At 54.1% G+C, this 16420-nt stretch overlaps 1 protein-coding gene across 2 annotated transcripts in view; it reads right to left on the reverse strand.

The window, feature by feature from the left end:
- Anp32a (acidic nuclear phosphoprotein 32 family member A) overlaps positions 1-16420 on the reverse strand; it is a 33647-nt gene that overhangs the window by 3564 nt on the left and 13663 nt on the right. For both annotated transcript variants that reach the window (XM_074061870.1, XM_074061871.1), the window contains exons 2-4: positions 2985-3134; positions 2697-2819; positions 533-731 (exon numbers count right to left, since the gene is read on the reverse strand). In XM_074061870.1, the coding sequence (XP_073917971.1) occupies positions 533-731; positions 2697-2819; positions 2985-3134 (472 nt within the window). The remainder of the gene's footprint in view (positions 1-532; positions 732-2696; positions 2820-2984; positions 3135-16420) is intronic.

Genomic DNA, 16420 nt, shown 5'->3' on the forward strand with positions numbered 1-16420 from the left:
CCAGAAGACGGATGTCCACCCAGGGAAGCAGGACACCCCAGTTGAACAGGAAAAACAAAACCCTGGGCCGGCAACTAGCAGCACGGGGTCCCAAGTCACTTCCCTTTGGCCGTGAAGGCCCGCAAAAAAAGCACACAGTGCCAAAAGCAAGGGATGACGGGAAGGGGTCAGGAGGAGGTGCTCCCAACCAGTCCTTCCTTCCCGAAGGCTCTGACGCTGCCTCCGGCCGCCCGCTTCCCAGCCTGGGGCTCCTGAGCTGGAGTCCACACCCCTGGGGCTGTCCTGAGGGCTGAAACCACCAGGTGGCCCACGGCCTCGCCAGCGGGCGACCTGGTCTCCATCACTGGACACGTGATGGCAAAAGGGGTCCTCAGGCCACACCCCACCTTCCACTAACCCCGTCACCCGCAATTCTGACGTCGCTAAAGCGACCCTAGAATCTCATCCCAAGTGGGGCTGGAAAGGAGACAGGGTTTGAAGCTGTGACTCGGATGGCTTAAAGGAGTCCCTGCAGCCCCCCGTTACCACTAACCATCCTCGTCCTCCTCGTCATCGTCCAGGCCCTCCACGTAGCCCTCCATGTCAGAGTCGGGGGCCTCCTTGTCGTCCCGGTCGTAACCGTCCAGGTACGTGAGCTGTGGAAGGAGCTTGAAGACGTTTTCTCTGTAGTCGTTCAGGTTGGTCACCTCACAGTTGAAAAGGTCTAAGCTCTTGAGGTTCTCCAGCTTCTTCTGCATGTGGAAAGGAAGTCAACAGGGAGAGACATTGGTGGAAGGTGGAGCAGGAAACAGCAGGGGCCGGCCTGGCTCTGCCTGGACCCAATGTCCACTCAGATCTACAGCCCCTGGTCCGTGGATCTCAGTGGCACCTGAAGTGGGTTAGACTTGAGGTCTGTAAAGCCACACCCAACGTTAACACTTTTATTCTGCAAGGATGGCTTTCACCTTAACAGTGACAGGTTTGACATTGACCTGGGGTCATGTTGGTGCATGAGCCAAGAGCTTTGCGGTGTCTTCCTGTGTCTAAGGTGCCCAGGGTACAGAGGAAGCCAAAAGGACAACAGGAACTGACTCTTGCATCTGAACAATGACCACCATGGCAGTTATCAGAGCACTTCATGTATTAAGTCAGTGCCAGGCATGGTGGTGCACACCTGTAATCCCAGCACTCAGGAGGCTAAGGCAGGAGGATCATGAGTGAAGCCGCCATACGGTGAGACCCTGTCTCAAAAAAAAAACAAAAAAACAAAAAAAAAACTCCACAAAGGCTGGGGGTATAGATCAGTGATGTGTCCATTGTGGAAGGCCCTGGCTTCCCAGAAAAATAAACTATTCGTGTGTGTTACAGATGAGGACGTGAGAGGCACAGAGCTATGACTTCACTCTGAAATGCTTGTCAAAGAGGACGGGAGAAAGGAGGACGGAGGACCCACATTCCACCTGCAGGATGTGCCCTGTCACACAGCTTGTTCCAGCCGGGCCTCAGCCTGGCTCAACACTGAGGCTGGGAGGTGGAGGGTGCCCAGCGACAAAAACCAAAGCTGCCTCGTGCCCCTCGGGGACGTTCTCAGCAGAGAGGCCAAAGGCAGGGGGGACACCTGGCTGGTCTGCGTGGGAGGACCCAGCCCCTCTAACCACAACGCAGGGCAGAGGTGTGATCTGGCAGGGGCAGGAGTGTCTGTTCTGATCTCTACGGTGACAGAACTGGAAGGTTCTGTAAGGACTGATCTGCTCGGTCTGAAATCACAGTCACAAAGCACACGTATAGAGACATCGAAGACTTCTTTCACAATGAAATTATGACATCAACACCTCCAGGCAGATGGGGACAGATGCCTTCTCCTAGAGGACCTGAAGAGTTGTTCTTGGGAAATAGATGTTAGCTGATGAGCATGCACAGAGCAAATGCAAACCTAAATCCAAGCCCAGGGCCACCCCAGCCCCTCCCCCATCTGTGTCCAGAACAGGGAAACTCGGCCACCATGCCACAGTGGCTCCAGGGCCATCCCTGGCTTGCAATTCCTGGCTTACAGGAGATCCCTACGTGGTCATTTACAACAGGCCCGCTTACTCAGTGTGGTGATTTCTCTAGTGTTATTTCATCACTGACATGTTAAGCTTCCTAGCAAGCTCAAGGCCCCAAGTTCAAACCCCAGTACAGCAAAACACACAGAAAACTGCTTTTCTGACCATGCTCACCAGTGGGAAACCAGTGAAATTTGACGGACTGTCTGCAGTCCTGGTTACTAGCAGGGGAGGGACATCCTCCATGGATGAGGCTCCCGCACCACCCAGCTCAACCACCTGGGTTCTGTGTCAGCACTGAAGGCCCCACAGCCTCTGGGCTCAGCTGAAGTCTGGGATTGCTCCCCTCTCTCAAAGAAGGGCAATTAGCCAGGCCATGGGCCCGAGGAAATTATGGCTCAGGCTTCCAAAGCTGGGCAGAAACTACAAGGGAAGAGCAGAAGCCAGAAAGCTGGGCCAGGGCCCACCTCCCACCCCCACACCGCCTGCCTGTCCACTGTGGCCGTGTGAGCCAGTCAAGCTATGAACCTGTCTGGGCCCACGTTTCTCCAGCAGCCCCCACCCTAGCTCACAGCACATAACTGGAGCCCAAGAGATGAAGACACACACATTCCCAGGTACCAATCCCGCACCCGCTCCCGCCCGCATGGAACCGGGGACGGGGTGACTCACCAGTGGCTCTATTGTGCTGAGGTCTTTAATTTTGTTGCCACTTAAATTTAGATGTGTGAGGTTCGGACACTTTTCCGCCAACACGTCCAGGCCCCCTGAGATTCTGTTATCGCTTAGTTCAAGCTAAACGAGGCAGGGGGAGAAAAGGAAGAACTGGGGTTTAAAGCCAAGGCTGCGTCCCGACCGCAAGCAAGGGCGAGGCCCGCAGGGAACGGCCGGCCCGTTGGGGCGCGCAGCTGGCCTTGACCTCCCCTCCCCTGCCCCACCTCCCGCACCCAGGCTGCTCACCTTCTTAAGTTTGTTTAACTTTGGTAAGTTCGCGACTGAGGTGAGGCCTACGTTGATTGTACTTAAGAATTCCAGTTCTTTGAACTCATCCGTGAGGCCCTCGATTTTGCCTTCGTTCGACCGACAGTTGTCCAAGACAAGTTCTTTCACCTGGGAAGGGAGGGAGGTGAGAGTGGAAGCGGGGAAGGTGTGGGAGGTCCCCTGGAGGATGGGGAGATGTGTTCCCAAGCGCCACTTCCTCGGGATCACTGCAAGCGTGAGCCACCCATCCTCGTCCGTCTGTCTGTCTGGAGGTCTCACTCCACCACCACCACCACCACCACCACCACCACCACCACCCATGCTCTCAACTCCAGCAAAAAACATGACAGAGACCCTGCTCCCCACCAGCCTTCTACACAGAACAACCTCCCAATTACCCACATTCCGGCTCAGCCTCATCTTCCTCTCCCTCGAGGCGGCCCTCTGCTCACGGTTCCAATGCACACACAGGCCAAAGCCTGTCCACCATGACAAGACACTCGCCACTCAGCCTGCCCCACAGCAGGGCAGCAGACCTCCCTAGGCCAGCACTTCCCAAGAACGGCTACACCCTGCGCTGTCCGAGGGGAGCCACTAGCCATGTGTGGCCCCGGGGCACCCAAGAAGTGGCTGGTGAGCCTCTGAGGTTGCCTAACTTCACCAAGTGCAAAGACACGCAGGGAGCTCTCACCGGACAGCACCGCCCTAGGCTCTGTCCCCAGGTCCCTCAGAAGCTGTGGAGGGACTAGAAACCCACAGTCCTGGGGTGGCCCTTCTGAAATTCAGAGACTGGCCAAGTCCCAAGGACATCTCTGGAGGCACCTGAGGCCATCCGTCCCCACACGTCCCCTACGCAACCTGGGTCCTACATCCTTTAGTTTCAAAGGGGTGGGAGAAAAGAACTGGTGGAAAGCTACTTTCAATGGAGAGTTAGGACGCAGAGCTGGCAGAAGGTGGCCCTGAGGGCAGAATGACAGGCCTGGAAAAGCAAGCACCATCTCAGCACAAAATGGTCCAGAGAGTCAGCAGAGAACCAGGTGCCGACCCGAGTTACCATTCCTGCCCCGGTGCAGACTGAGTCCTGGGGAACCTGGACCCCTGGGGCTGGGAGACCTTGAAGAATCCTCCATGTTGAGCAGTTCCCCTCTGCCCAGGACGCAGCCTGCCAGGAAGGATGTGCTGATGTTCGTTCCCTGGGGCTTCTGTCCACAGGCCCGTCCTCCACAGCAGCCCACCTGGCCTAGCTTCTCCCTCTGTGGTCCGTCCCCCAGAGGCCCTCTTACTCGGGCACTCTGGGTCGGGGGGAACTTGAAGGAAGAGGTGGGCAAAGCAGTGACCTGGAGCACCGGGATCTCAGACGCTGCAGGGCTCTACCTTCACTCTCCCCTGGTGGTAGGAGGCACAGTGACCTCCCTGCACAGTGGCAGTGTGGTTCTACCTGCAGAGCTCACTGGGGCAGGGTGAGGGGACAGCCTGGGAGCAGCCACTCTCCCAGGTGCATCAACTGTTCGACCTGGGAGGAGGAGGTCAGTACTGAGAGGCTTGGTGTCCAGGTCAAGCCACTTCCTCAAGGTCACTGGCAGATGTGCCAGGGAACAAACCCTGTGGGCCTCCCACCGAAGAGCAGAAGTCAAGCCTTTGGGGACGAGCACATGGAGGAGCATCGCCTGGGGCCAGGGAGCCACCTCCTTCCTGTGCGGTAAGCACTGGAGTGCAAGGCCCACCATCGTCTTCCTTAGGAACGGGCTCCCTGGGAATCCCCAAAGCTACATCAAATACCACGGGTTGTGAGAAGATACCAGTCTGCCACCGAAGGCCGCATCTGTGTGGGTTTTCTGGTCAGGGGACTCTCATCCTGCCATGAGCCAAGGAGGGCAGGCCCCGGGGAGGGGAGGTGGCAGTTCAGAGAACTCCTCAGAAAGGCCACCACAACTCACATTTTCTGAAAGTGACTACTGGGTACACTGCAAGAACTCCCCACACTGGCTCCCTTCACCCACACAACCGCTCGTGAGGTGACCACTCCTGGGGTGCACATGGGGTGCGCTTGTCCACTGCCGTGTCAGGACCACCTAGGTGGTCCCAGCAGGTGTCTGCTGACCAAAGTGGACAGTGTTGTCCACACTCAGAGGGGCCCCTGGAAGTCTGACTCTCCTGAGTGTAGGGCGCTCGCCTCTCTGGAGGTCCCCACCCTGGCCATGCTGCCTCGGCCACCCTGGCTCAGCCAGCTGTGCACAAGGGGGGAGAGGCAGCCGGAGGGGCCAGAACCCCATTATTTGGCTCTGCCAAATAGTAGGGATGGCTTCCACTCCAGGGAAACCTGTACTCTGAAGGGACAGGTGAGGTCTCCCAAATCCCCCGCTTCTGGTCTCCTTCTTCCCGGCACGGGATGGGGTGTTCAGCACTGTTTGCAAGTTTAGGGTGAGAGGAAGGGGTCCGTCACGGTGGGAGGTAGGTGAGCTGCCTGAAGCGTCCGAAATGGACAAAACAAAAACGTCAGCCCCACACAGCCTCTGCAGGAGCCACCTGCTGTCCTGTTGCATCCATGCAACTTCACTGTCTTGGTGGTCCGGGGCTGGGGCTGGGGCGCACCCCTTTTTACTCGAAGCCTCTATGCTAACCCTTCGCTTGAAGACAACATCCCTTTCACATTCAGGGTGTACTCTGCTTTAAAAAGAGGGAAAAAAACAAAGAAAGGCCCATTTCCGCTGCCAAGTCCCCAGTGTGAGCAAGCGCAAAGTCAAAATTAAACTGAAAATTTGTACTTTGGGTGCAGACTCTCCCTGCTCCACCAGCCACTTAAAAATATCCAAACGTGACCTCTCTCTGTGGCCTGGCAGCAGGAACTGCTCTGCTCCCACCAGTGCGCCCCAGGACGAGGTGCTCATGTTGTGCCCCCAGGAGACGTCAGTGGGGAGGCATAGAAGGTCCCCAAGTTGTCAGACTGCCCTGGCTCCCCAGTTCTTGAAACACTTGTCCCTGAAGCTTGGATCTGTGTGTCATTTCTCAGCGCTGGGAGCTGAGACTCCATGAAAAACACAAACACATCATTACTCTAAGGAATGTCTGTTTCAAATCATGAAGTCTTGCCTATACAAATTTTTCCAATTTGACCTTTCCTCTACATTTCCAACACTACAGCCCCGGTCACTGTCACCTCAAGTCACTCAAGTCACTGCCTTGAAATGAGGGACATAGCTATGAGGCAGCCTAGACTACAGGTAACAGGCCTTGTCATAGAGGCCAAAGACCCCAGCAACTGATTGGCCCCATCTCTGTCCCCGAGGCCCCAGGCTTCTGGCTCTGGAGCAAGGGGATGGTGACATCTTTTAACCTCTTCAGCACAGATTCCAGCCTAGAGAACATGTCTAGCTTTTCAACACCTGGGATAAACATTAACTAAATTCCAAAACATGACCTGCCAGGCCCTCCCCCTCTCCTCCCAGGCAGATCTACTTCACATCCCCCCTCTCCAGGAGGCCTTCTTATATCCAGCTCTGAGCATCCCGGGGCTGTGGGGAGGGCAGCTGTGTGAATCATTTAATCGTGTATTAAGCATCTGATCCTCTAGAGGTCAGGGACTGTCCTCTGTAATCAGCCTAGCAGGGAGCAGAACGAATGCCCTGTGTACTGTGCCAGGCATGATACTAGGGACAGGAATACCAGAAGAGGCAAACTGCCATCACTCGCAATGTAACGGACAGGTACACAAGCTCCACCTTTGACAAACCGTGTCCGAGACAAGCCTAAGCCCCTGAGGAGGTGCCACCTGGATCCTCCTGGCTCGACCTGACCCAGAGCTCCACAGGCATGCAGGGTTCTAGCCATCTCCACACAGGACCTCCTGAGGGGACACAGAGACATGCTGGGCTGAAGTCAGGATCCTTACCAAGAGGTGTGGGGGCCCGCTGGCAGCAGACAGCCCTAGTCCAGGGTGTCAGGCAGGACAGGCTTGGACAGACAGTTGAGGGCAGACAAGAGGGACCCAGAAAGATGGAGAAAGAGGATGCACTGTCACAGCCAGGACTGGCTCCTCAACTTTACAGGCCCAGTTTGCACTGGGTGCAGGTCCCTGGCTCCAAAATCACGAAGGGGGTCAAAGGCTGTGATAGCAGCCCACACCACATGGGCTATATGGCTACGAAGCTGGGCCTACTTAAAACAGACAACTTGGGCATCAGACAGCCCTCAGAAGAAAAGAACCAGAGAGAAGGAAGGTCAGAGGGAAAATGTTCTTTAAGGTACCAGGGGCAGCTGGAGAGAAACAGGCTCTGGAGTCAGACAGACCAGGTTCCAGCCCATCTCACCTCTCTGGGCTTCCAGGTCCTATAGGTAAAGCCTGTCACCTAGGGTTGAATAAATGAAATGACACACTGGAGCAACCACCCCCACCCGCCGGCTTGGAAAAAGCCACCACCTCCCCTTTACCCACGGCCAGCCCTAGTGCTGCGTCCAGAGTCAAAGCACCAACGTGGAACAAAAGGCAGCCAGCAAGCCCAGTCCCGCCGGGAGATCCGTGGCCCTGTGCTGCAGGTGCACCCTCCACCTTGTTGTGTCTGGTTTCCCATGCTAACCTCTGCCCTTGCTTTTCTTTTCCTTCACTAAGGAAGAATTCCATAGCCACTGGTTTCAACCCTGCCAGTCCTGGACTATCTAGTTTTCAGGTTCCAGTCTTCGCACAGAAGACAGGACTCAAGTCAAACCGACCCCATGTTTTCTGGTGCTTGTGGATTTTAAATAGGCCAGCCTTTAAGTGGGTCATTCCCTGTTACAGGCCCCATTTCTAGCTAGAAAGCTAAACTGTTTGAGACACCAAGGTTTCAGCCAGGGATCATGGTTATACACTTGGGATTCTGTTTTAACTGTAAAATCTACAGTTTTGGTGACCAGGCAGCGTAGCAAAACCTGCAGAACTCAGGCAGGTTCTGGGGGTGGGGCGGGGCGGGGAGAAGCTAGACACTTGGAAAGTTACAAGGGCCTCCAGGATCATCTAGGCCACTGGCTTTCAGACCACGACTTCACAGCAAGAAACACTTTGTACTGGTCACACCAAATACAGAACTCACCCTCCACTTTCTTTCCTCTGTTATTTGGTTTTAAAAAACTAAAAAACCAGTTTGCAAGATGCTGGTCTACTTCAGCCCTCTTTTCTCCCCAGGAAGAAACAAGACCCTGAAGCCTTCTTCTTTGTCGCCACACCCCACACCCTGGATCAGTGGACCAGCCAGGAACTCACAGCTCAGCCCTGCATGGCCACTGCGGCCCAGCTACGGGCTCCACACCCCTCAGGATCCTTCATGACTCAGACCAGGGCCAGCTTCGCACGTCACTTTAGAAAACCAAAAACAAAACAAAAATCTGTCCAAGAAGTGTGCGTCTGAGTTTTGCTGTCACTCCTACAATAGGGCTTGGAAGGCAGCAGGGGCACGTGGTGCAGAAGCGGTGACGCCATCCTTATTATTTTCAGAGCCAGGAAGGCGGGCGAGGGGAGGGCACAGCTCATAGGTTCACAGGCGGGCCGGTGTGGTGGCACAGCCTGTGACCCCTCCTCCGCCCTCCCCAGGCTGCAGGGAGGACTTGGTCTGGCTTTCTGGGCAAAGGAGCTGTTTGCACTGAGGGCAATTCCTCCAGTAAGGAGGCCAGCAGAGCTGCTAGTACCTCCACAGTCGAGCAGGACCCTGGCTGCAGACTGATGCTGCCTTCTTTCCTCCCCTGCAGCCTCATTCCCACTGTCCGGTCGACACAGATCACTCCAAAACTTGCCTGTCAAGTCCACCTCCCGCAAGAAAACTTCCCCGACTGCCAGCCCCTCTCCTGGTCCTGCCTTTGCTGGGGGAAGGACGGTGAGGGTTTGAGAACGGGCTCCACATTCTGATGGCTGCTCCCTACCCTCTTCTGGTGGGTGCTAGAGACCTGGAAACAGGATCTACTGCTCCGCTAGTCAGGAGCAGGTGGAATGAAGGGAAGACTGTGAGATGCTCTCACCTGCACTGCAAAGACTGCTCCTCAGACAGCTTTGTGACCTGGCTTTGTCCAGTGCTGTGTGTCCTGGGTGGAGACCCTACTACTCTCTGGGCCCCTACCAGACCTCTAGCCAATATGCTGAACATAGGTCTCAGTACAGAGATGAGGTCCCTCACAGATCTGAAATTCTGTGAGCCTGAGTGTCCAGTCCACATCCAAACTCAGTCACGACTCAAAGCAGGTGGTGACTTTGCAGGCCAAGGAGGCCGGGACTCCTCACTGAGGGGGGGTGCCGAGAAGGAAATCTGGGGAGACTGGTCATCGATCAAGTCTCTTTGCGAGAGACCCGGGTGCTGGGATGCACACGTGGAAGTCTGTCATCGTGCCATTGACACCTGGCACCTCACAGAGCATCAATTCTCTAAGCTCCTCTCTCAGGAGGGAGCAGCAGAGACCAGGCACCCCAACTCATGGGGTCCCATCCCCCACTCAGAAATCCGATGGTTCACGATGAAACCCACAGCTGTCTAAGTAACCTTATTAAAGAGCCACAGCCCTGTTCTGGGCGGCAGAAAAGCCACGAGGAGACGCAGGGGAGCCACGAGAGCAGAAGGGGCAAATCTCGGTGGCTCTGAGTGCTGGTTTTACCCATCCCACCAGGCTCCAGGATTCACGTCCAAAAGCCTTTAATAGCCACAGAGATCAAGTGCAAACCCAGAGGATTCCCAGGCCCCACCCAACAGTGCTCCCTGATGGACACCACCCCCCAACCCCGGCCGTGGCCTGTCACTGCCTCAGCCCTCTGCCAGCTCCCTGGTGGACAGGGAAGACGGTGACCCTGCCTCTCCCCCCAAGCACTGCATATCACAAAGTGCTTCCCTTCTTGGACCACAGAACTGTCTTCCATCCCTCTCAGGAACCTGCTCCTGCCCCAGTTCCCTGAGAGCTGCTGCATGGCTGGTCTTTCTTCCTTTTGCTCAGGTCTAAGGGCTCTGTCCCGGGAGGCCTGCCCAGGGGGATGGCTCTCAGGAAGTGCTTGCAGCAATGCTCGGTCACACAAAGCCAGCCTCTCCTGTCAGGCTGGAGGATGGGTCAAGTGCAGTGAGCAGAGGCTCTGAGGAGGCCGCCCCTTCCCCACTTTCTGAGACAAAGCATCACTAAAACAACTCTTGTGCAAGTCATCTCTCCAGCTGGTATGTGGTGAAATGAGCATGCACTGGGCTGGGCCACTTATGCACTTGGGGAAGGACACTGTTTGCTGGAATCCCACCAGACTCCTCAGGACACCGCCCTGCCTTGCAGTCCAGTGTGAATCTTAACTGCACAACAGAGTGAATTCACTGCCCTGGCTTCGTGCTCAGAGAGCCAAGAGCTGGCAGTTCAGCCTTCTGTCTCTCCCAACCCCAGCTGCCCTCAGAAGCTTCTCTCTGAGGCTACCTGGCCTTCCTGGATCTCAGCAGGGCCTGTGAGCCAGATCCCTCGTGTGGGCATCTACCCTACTTCCAGTTGGCTTTTTAAAAAATGCTTCAGTCATGCGCAGTGGCTCACACTTTTAATCCCAGCTATGCGGAAGACAGTGATTGGGCAAATAGTGAGGCTCCATCTCAATCAAAAAGTCAGACGTGTTCACAACCTGAGGCCAGTCCCAGGCAAAAGCGCCAAGACCCTACCTAAAAAATAAGTAAAGCAAAAAGGGCTGGGTACATGGCTCCATTGGTAGAATGCCTGCATAGCGAATGTGAGGCCCTGAGGTCAAACCCCAGTACTCCACAAAAAATCAGTAAGAAAAAGCTTCAGAGAACCAGGGGCCCCTAACCCATGCCACCTCTGGGGACCATATCCAGTCCAACCCCTGCAGTTGATGAAGCTGCGTGGAAATAAGCAGTAGTCACCCAAGGTTGGAGGGGGGCCAACTGAGGACTCAAACCCTGGACCCACACCCTAAGTCACAGGGCTCTTCAAGGTGACTTCTTGAAGCAAGAGGAAACACCAGCCGCCAGCAATGCAAAGGTCTGGGAAGGGCCTTCTTCCCTCCCGAAGGCTGGCAGGAAGGCAGATAGCCTCCTAGATGAACCCTGACCTTGGCCTCCTCCCCCACCTCTACTCACAGGGCCTCAGGTACACAGCACAGCTGCACCGCCTCACCTCGCAGAAGCCACCGGGCTGACAAAGGTGAGGCAGGGGAGTTAGCGCTCTTGACAACACCAGCAATGGAGGCGATGGGGGCATTCCACTCACTGGAGGGGTGAGCAAGAGTGGCAGAATGGGCGGGGGGGGGGCTACAGGACTCTGCTTAACTTCCAGATTCTGACCCCTGTCTTGGTGACAGAACTTTCCCTAAACTTAACGATTTTTTATTTATTTATTTTTTTGGTAGGACTGGAGTTTGAGCTCAGGAGTTCACGCTTGCAATGCAGGCGGCTCTACCATTTGAGCCACACCTCCAGTCCATTTTGCTCTGGTTATTTTGGAGATGGGGGTCTCTCAAACTATTTACCTGTGCTGGCCTCAAACCTTGATCCTCCTACCCAACTGCAGTCTCCCAAATAGCTAGGATGACAGGTGCAAATTGGTTTTTAAAAATAGACACAGGTTAAGTTTATTGTTGGTCTAACAGTTGCTTCAATCTCAAAATACTTAGGACAAAACAGAGAAACAAAAACCTGACAACTTTTTAGGACTCTTGAAGACAGTGAGGGGACAGGGGATAGTAAGAAAACCCTCACCACTGGGGTCTGCAGCAGCAGCTCTGCAGGGGCCCGTGCCAGTGACCACACCAGGCTGTGTTGATACAAACAAGCAGGGTGGGCCAAGGATCCCAAAGCACTGTGCACCAACCAGACCAGACTGGGCCCTAAATTCCAAAGCCTGAAGTACGAAGTCAAGGCAGCAGCCAGGGCGGAAGGCATCTGAGAACTGGTCGTTGAACAATTGAAGGAACCAGTGATGTTTAGGCCAGAGGGTGGGAGACTGTGACAGTCATTGCTCTCCAGGGAGTGTCACGTGCAAAACACAAGTGCGTTTATTTTGTGCTGCCCCGGCCGTCCCACTGAGCAGTGTGCAGGAGTTACAAAGGGCAGTTTTCTGCCTAGCGTGCAAGGTCAGGGTCTTCAGATCTTGGCAGCTGACCCTGGAAGAATGGACTGCTCTGAAAACACAGGCTAGTGGTGACCATGTGCAAAGATCTGTGTGCATCAACAGGTGCTGAATGGTAATGCAGTGAATTGATAATATTGGATGATGAGGCTCTGCGAGAAGCTGAGCCCTGGGTCTTTTCACCTTTACCACACCATGATTTGATTTGACCCCAGGCCCAAATCGCTCAGCCAACAGCCTAGCTATTCTGTAGCATGCCGGGCACCGTGGTCAGGACACCAAACTATGAGCCTGCCCACACAGGCTTACCTTCCTGTGGGAGTCAGGCAATGATGTTCTCATGCCACAGCGCGGGCGGTGGGGGAGCAAGAGTGACAAAAGAGTGAATGGTGGCTGGGGAAGGCCTTCCCGAGGTGAGCTGAGATGTCTGCAGAGACTTGAAAACTGAGGCAGAAGGGACAGCAGGGTGGAGACCTTGCGTGACAAAACCACACTTGGCCCTGCTGGGGGCACAGCTAGGAAGCCAGGTAGTGGTGACAGAATGTGCAGAGGGAAGGGAAAGAGATGGCAAGGTGAGACGGGCTGAAGAGCCTGCTGTTTGTCTGTCACCCCCCACACAGACACCTGTGGGACATTCCGAATGCAAGGGTGCAGAGGTGGTGGCTTTTAAGGTTTGGGCCACAGCAGGAGAGAACTTGAGAGCTGGCATTAAGCCTCAGGTTTCCCTTGCTTTGCCTTAAGGGGAAAAGGAGACAGGATTTAATTCAAAACTGTACCCATCCCACGCTTCCAGGGAGCAATGGGCCATGGCACACCCTCTGAGGTCCTGTGGAAGACGGCTTGGACCATAACTGCCTGGCCTTTGCAAAGCACCGAGAAAGTCTGGTTGCTCCAGGACTTGCCACTTAGGGCCTGTGGCTTTGGGAAAGGTCTGCCTGACTCTGTCCCTTCACCTGTCAAACAGGAAGAAGGTGGCAGAGCGAACCTACAGGCCCATGTGAAGTAACTGGGGCCTGCTGTCCTGGGCAAGGCCCTGACAGAACCAAAGACTCCGCATCTAGAGAGCAGGACGAGCTCTTATGCAACTGGCTACCCACACTGCCTTGCACTCAGCTCTCAATGTCAGACAAAGAGCGTTAAAAAATAACCCGGGAGAAGTTCTACCATTTTTCTTTCCTATAAACGCAGGAAAAGGGTGCCAAGGAAGATCTGCCCTGTGAGCCATGTGCAGAGTTTCACAGCCACAACGTCCACTCCCAGCGATAGGGACAGAGACAAGGTCTGACACCTGGGGTGGGGGGCGGCTCCTTGCTGCTGTCACCCAGTCTTTCTCAGACCATGAGCAGAAGGACAACAGACCATCCTAGGACGGGGTCAGAGTCTCCAGGAAACACAGCATTGCACTCCAGCTGAAGAAAAAGAGCCTTGCTCCTGTGTCCAGAGCCTCGGTCACTAGAGACAAGAGCTGCTCCCATGTCAGGCAAGCACTCCACCACTGAGCCGCAGTCCCCGCTTTTGGTTTGTTTTTTTTTTTCTTTTTTGACTAAGTAACATATTCATTCTCATGGCACCAAAATCAAGAAGTGTAAGCAAGTTTTCAGTTAGTTCTTCCTCCTATCCTGTCCTGGGTCAGCACACCTAACCACTCTCCCTACTGCCTAGCTCTCCAGGGTTTGGTCAGATGTAACAAGCAAATTCAGAATCCCACTTTTCTCTCTCTTACCCCAAACTAGCAGATCACATACGTTCTTGCTGTGTTTTGTTCATGGAATTTGTATAAAGGCATATAAACCTCCTCGTTCCTTGTTTACAGCTGCATGGTATTCCGGTATGTGGACATGCCACTGTTTTTCTTAACCGTCCCTTGCTGGTAGGTGTTTACTTGTGTTGCTTCAGTCTTCCATAGTGAGTAATCCTGAAGTGGATGAGCTGCTGCTCGTCATTCTACACACCGACAGGAGTGAAGTGCGATCAGCCTCCGATGACAGGCAGTGGTCTAATCTAATGAGCTCACCGATGCCCACCCATGTGGACAAGGGAGCTTAAGAAACCTAAGTGCTGCTTAGAACCTACTGAACACCACGTGCCGGGGACAAAGGTGTTCTTGCCTTCTGCACCCAGAGTGCAGCCTGGGAGGCACAGGCTGAAAGGGACAGTTACAACACACAGGGGTGGGTCAGTGTACCTAAAAAGCCATGTGACCTCTCTGGGCCTGACTTCCTGTCTCAAAATGGGTGGCCATACGTACAACTTAGGAAATCCAAAAGGTGACAAGTACCTGGCAAGCAGCATACACAAGTCAGCACAGGCGCTCAGAGGCCTCCTCTGTCCCAGAAGGGCCAAGACACTGCCACGTCCAGTCCATGATGGGCACTGCTCTCCCTCCAGAAGACTGCAGTCCGCTGCTACTATAGCTAAGCCCCTGATTGTGTCCTAGCCTGCTTCTATGGGGAAGCAACGGACCCCTCCCCCACCTTCCAGACCCTTTCAGAATGTCCAGGTCACCTGGGTATGTCCCACGTTTGTAGGACCAAGCCCTGGTGTTTCAAGTATTTCGGGGATATAAGGGGAAACCCAAACACATCTTAAGACCCTGGCACAGCCAGGCACGGTGGCCCATGCCTGTAATCCCAGCACTCGAGAGGCTGAGGAGGATCATGAATTTGAGGCCAGCTGGGAGACACAGTGAGACCTTGTCTCAACAGTCAAATGAGAACAAGGATCCTGGCACAAAAAGACCCAGGAGGGCACATGGAAAGTTGATTTTATTGAAATAGCTCTGAAGTTATAAACAAAAAATAAGCGGGCTGGTAGAGTGACTTAAGTGGTAGAGCATCTGCTTATTAGCAAGTATGAGGTCCTGAGTTCAAACCCCAGTACTACAAAAAAAAATAATAATGATAATAAAAAAATAAAAAGAAAAGAGGAAAAATACCCAGGTAGCCTCACACCCATTTCACTTTCATGTGCTCTATTCCACAAAATAGAAATGTTAGCATAACCCATCGCACTTCTCTGGAAATATCGCAAGTGATGATTTACAAGAAATAGAGGTCAGGAGTGTAGACTGTTCCCATATTAATCACCAAAGCAGCCAGGAAGAGGCAGAGATCAAGGCTAAGAAGGATTCCAGGTGAGGTGTGGTTCCTCAGCACCCCACAACCCTGGTCTGCCTGGCCAATCTCTCTGAGGCACCTGCTGACATGGAAATAACCCCATGCATTTTGGAGGCACGTCTCTAAAGTTTACTTTTATTTATGCATTCACTTTTGAGACAGTCTCGCTATGTGGCCCAGGCTGGCCTGGAACTTGTAATCCCTGTCTCAGCCTCCTGAGTGCTGGGTTTGCAGGCATGCATCACTTCACCTGGCTTTCTGTACAGCTTAAATAAGAGTAAGTATGTCATCTCGCATATGGCTAGGGAACAGACAGTTAAAAACAAGCGAAACATAGAAGGTTTACTTTCTCACTCTTTAATACACAGACAGGACTCTAGTGCCCTCCTTCTAGAAGCTCAGAGGGGCACAGGAGGCATCAGAAGAGGCACCACCCGAATCCCAGGAAGCTGTTTTCCACAGTCTATATGATGAGTCTCACTTCAGCCACAGCTCCTCTCAAACTCCTGCAGGCCTGTCTCTACATGAACCCATCCATCAATTATGGCTCAGCCCGGTCCTTGGGACAGGTGGGACAGGTGGACCAGTGGCCATGATCTGACCTCTGACCAACTGTGGGCTTCCCTCCCACTAACATAGCCCGGGCAACCTGTCTCAGCCTTTGTGTTCAGTCTCTCCAGCTCACCCACAGCCCTGGAACCCCCAAAGCAGGCTGGGAGGACCTGATTGGTGCAGGCAGCGTAGCAACGAGCATCCTCCAAGAACAGCTGCCAGTCCAGAAAGACCAACGGAAAGCAGCTCAGATGGTCAGCAAGCCCCAGTGGCGACCAAAATGGGACAGCAAAATCTCTGTTTGAATGGAAAAAGCCCAGCTCCAGGTGGCCTGACCTGGCCTGCAGTGCTGGCTGGCAGATACAGATGTGTTTAAAGTGTCTACCACCTCCAGCGCGCCCAGCCACAAATGAGGAAATCAACCTGTTATTCGTAATAAATGCAATTCAGAATTCAAAGCCCGAGAGCACAGTAAAAGATATGGTGTGACAAGGCAGCGGGTTGGTGCGTGAGGCTGGTATGAGCAGAGCACTGGCCACTGTGTTTAACCACCTCACCTGACTTTCCTACCAGTCATTCCACGGCATGCATCTCAACCTGGACAGGCCTTTGCTCGCTCAGCGGGAAGACAGCCACAAAAGTGCTTCTGTTTGGGCCTTTTAGCTGGAAGTCCAGCAACAGTTATGT

Source organism: Castor canadensis, chromosome 19 (genome assembly GCF_047511655.1).
Source record: "Castor canadensis chromosome 19, mCasCan1.hap1v2, whole genome shotgun sequence".
Lineage (NCBI taxonomy): Eukaryota > Metazoa > Chordata > Mammalia > Rodentia > Castoridae > Castor > Castor canadensis.